The sequence below is a fragment of the Aegilops tauschii genome, chromosome 2 (assembly GCF_002575655.3).
Source record: "Aegilops tauschii subsp. strangulata cultivar AL8/78 chromosome 2, Aet v6.0, whole genome shotgun sequence".
Taxonomy (NCBI): Eukaryota; Viridiplantae; Streptophyta; class Magnoliopsida; order Poales; family Poaceae; genus Aegilops; species Aegilops tauschii.
This window is the reverse complement of record NC_053036.3, coordinates 190,634,574-190,636,893: the sequence shown is the minus strand read 5'-3', so window position 1 is coordinate 190,636,893 and position 2,320 is coordinate 190,634,574. Positions and strand designations below refer to the sequence as shown.

Sequence of the window (2,320 nt, the reverse complement as noted above, 5' to 3'; positions counted from 1 at the left end):
ATTAACCGTGCTACCCGGGTTATTTAACCCGGAAGTATGCTTACAAGCTGTTGAGTGTGTTATCACGGCTGTGTTCAGAATATAGTTAAAGACCAGTCTTTTTGGTTTGAATTTCCGGGTTACCCATCTCAGACACCTGATTCTCAGGGCGGTAAGCCGCCTTGTGACGTGTGATTGGCCTTCTTATGCAGATACTTAAAGGTACTTTTTTAAGAAAGGTTGAGAAGTACGAAGGATAATTATAACCCGGAGGAGCATCAAAAAGAATGACTTCAAAGGATTTCAGCATTCATTACGTGCACGAGGGCACGGCAGAGATAAATTGTTGCACCTATTCTATTACAAAAATCTTTCAAAGTTTCAAGGTTGGAGCGTTGTTTGGTGAGCTGCTAGCCGGTTTATGACGCCTGCTGAGTCGAAGTCCTCGGTTCATCTTCTGCTCCGGCTGATCCCAAGGCTTCGAAGGTCGACGACTTCCAGTTGATGCCACTGAGAGCTTCGAACTGAGCTTCTTCGTCAATTAACCCGTCCGGGTTAATCTCCGGGGCGAAGGTGTGCTGGCGAGCCGGAGGAATCAGATTGATGGCTTCATAGCGAGGGGTTGGAATCCTCTGATTCTCCGCGTTGTATCCCGGCTGATACTTGGTTAAATCGGTATCGTTCCCGATGATGGTGGCCACCGGGCGCACAGCCTTCACACAAGCCGCGAAGTCCTTCTGGTCGAACGCTGAGCCGTCTTCTTTCAGGCTGGGATAACCCAGGGCGATGTCTGCCGGGTCTAGCTCCGGCAAGAAGGCTTTGGCCCGGCTCAGTGCGGCGATTGCTCCGGATCTCGCGGATGCTCGTCGTAGCTCCTGGATCCGCTGCGGCAGAACTGCGAGCCGGCGCAGGACTTCGGCCAGATGAGTTGGCACTTCATTCGACAGGGCCACCACAGCTAAAGCCCGCTGTGACCCGGTGTAGAGCTGTTCCACCAGGGTGTACACGGCCTTTAACTTGGTGACCACGCTCTGGTTCAAGTTGGCGCTTCTGGAACCTGTTTAACAACATCAGATGACCCGGTGGTAAGGATGAGTTAAGAGATGTAAACATTCCAACGTGAATGAAAGCCGGTGAGGCGACTTACCGAAGATGGCAGCTACCATTTGGGACACTTGGCGCTTTAGACCGGAGAGCTCAGCGGTGTTCTCAGTAAGGGCCTTCTCCGCCTGTTCTGCCCGGGTCACCAGTGCAGTTTTCTCCTCAGCCCAGGCCTTCCGCTCAGCGTCGAATTCAGTCTTCAACTTCTCCTGAGCGGCGATGCTGGAGACAAACTTGGCATTTGCCTTCCGGGTCTCCATCTCTTGTGCCTTCAGCCGGCTCTTGAGATCCGCCAGGTCTGACTCTAATTTCTTGCCAACAGCCTGCATATATTTCCGGGTTATTAACAGTCATCCTATAAAGTCCCAAGCGCTTTCCAAGCAAAGACACTTGGCACTTGGGGGCTAATGCATATTGAACGTATCTATCTATGTACGGCCGGCTCAGTTCAGTAAGCCGGAATCTAAAGTCTACAACATATTCAAGTATAAGTCCTAGACTTGGGGGCTAGAATGGCAAGGATCACTATGCGGAAAGTAAGAGAACAGCAGAAGGTTACCTCAGATTTGTGTTGGATCTGGTTGACCATGGCGATCTCGGCGTCCCGGCTCTTGTGAACCTGGCTGATATAGCCTGAGACGAGTTCTCCAATACTTAAGTCGGTGTAGCTGGAGAGATCCAGATTCACCCGGTGGGGTTGTAGCAACTCCCCCCTCGCGGAGCATTTGGCCAGCGCGGTCGGCCTCCCCGGCTCAACAAACTCCGTCCGGGTAATTACCACGTCCGGGTCGTTAGCTGGTGGGGCTGAGCCGGAGGCCTCCGGGTTATCTAATGTTTCGGTCGTTGTCTTGGTGGTCGGGGCAGGGGCTTCAGGCGCCGTGTCCATGGGAATGGTGGCTTCAGGGGCGGAGGCGACTGGCGGCTCTTGAGCCGTCGTCTCCGGCTCAGGCAAGTCGGGCACTCCGGCTGACCTGGTCTTCTTTACTCTTTTGGTGAGCTTTGCCTGGGCACTGAAAAGGCAGAAGTGTTAGGCATACAAAGGGTAAGTACAGACAGATAATGTAAGGAGATTGTTGTTACCCGGGGGCAGTCTTGAAGGCCGGCAGACTTGACTGCATGGAGTCACCCGAGGAGGGGGAGGTCTCCTGGTAATTGGAGTCAGAAGAGTTGAGTGGCTGACGGATGACACCCGCCAACGGATGAAAAGGGTACAGGTGAGAAAAAACCTCAGTGCGGCGTT

The 2,320-nt window shown here is 53.1% G+C and overlaps 1 protein-coding gene across 1 annotated transcript; it reads right to left on the bottom strand.

Moving 5' to 3' along the window:
• Positions 1 to 226: 226 nt before the first annotated feature.
• On the bottom strand, positions 227 to 2,084 carry LOC141041991 (uncharacterized). The gene is made up of 3 exons (XM_073509564.1): positions 1,640 to 2,084; positions 1,127 to 1,403; positions 227 to 1,036 (listed from the first exon to the last, which is right to left on the bottom strand). The coding sequence occupies exons 1-3, from the start codon at positions 1,964 to 1,966 to the stop codon at positions 399 to 401; spliced, it is 1,242 nt and encodes a 413-aa protein (XP_073365665.1). The 5' UTR covers positions 1,967 to 2,084; the 3' UTR covers positions 227 to 398.
• Between the last annotated feature and the right edge of the window lie 236 nt (positions 2,085 to 2,320).

What these genes read in the sequence shown, in the direction of transcription:
- LOC141041991 (XM_073509564.1), bottom strand. Translation starts at nt 1,966, where the DNA reads ATGGACACGGCGCCTGAAGCCCCTGCCCCGACCACCAAGACAACGACC. An exon ending in AGATCCAACACAAATCTGAG is followed by an intron (nt 1,404 to 1,639) that starts GTAACCTTCTGC and finishes AAATATATGCAG; the next exon opens with GCTGTTGGCAAGAAATTAGA. An exon ending in AATGGTAGCTGCCATCTTCG is followed by an intron (nt 1,037 to 1,126) that starts GTAAGTCGCCTC and finishes GTTGTTAAACAG; the next exon opens with GTTCCAGAAGCGCCAACTTG.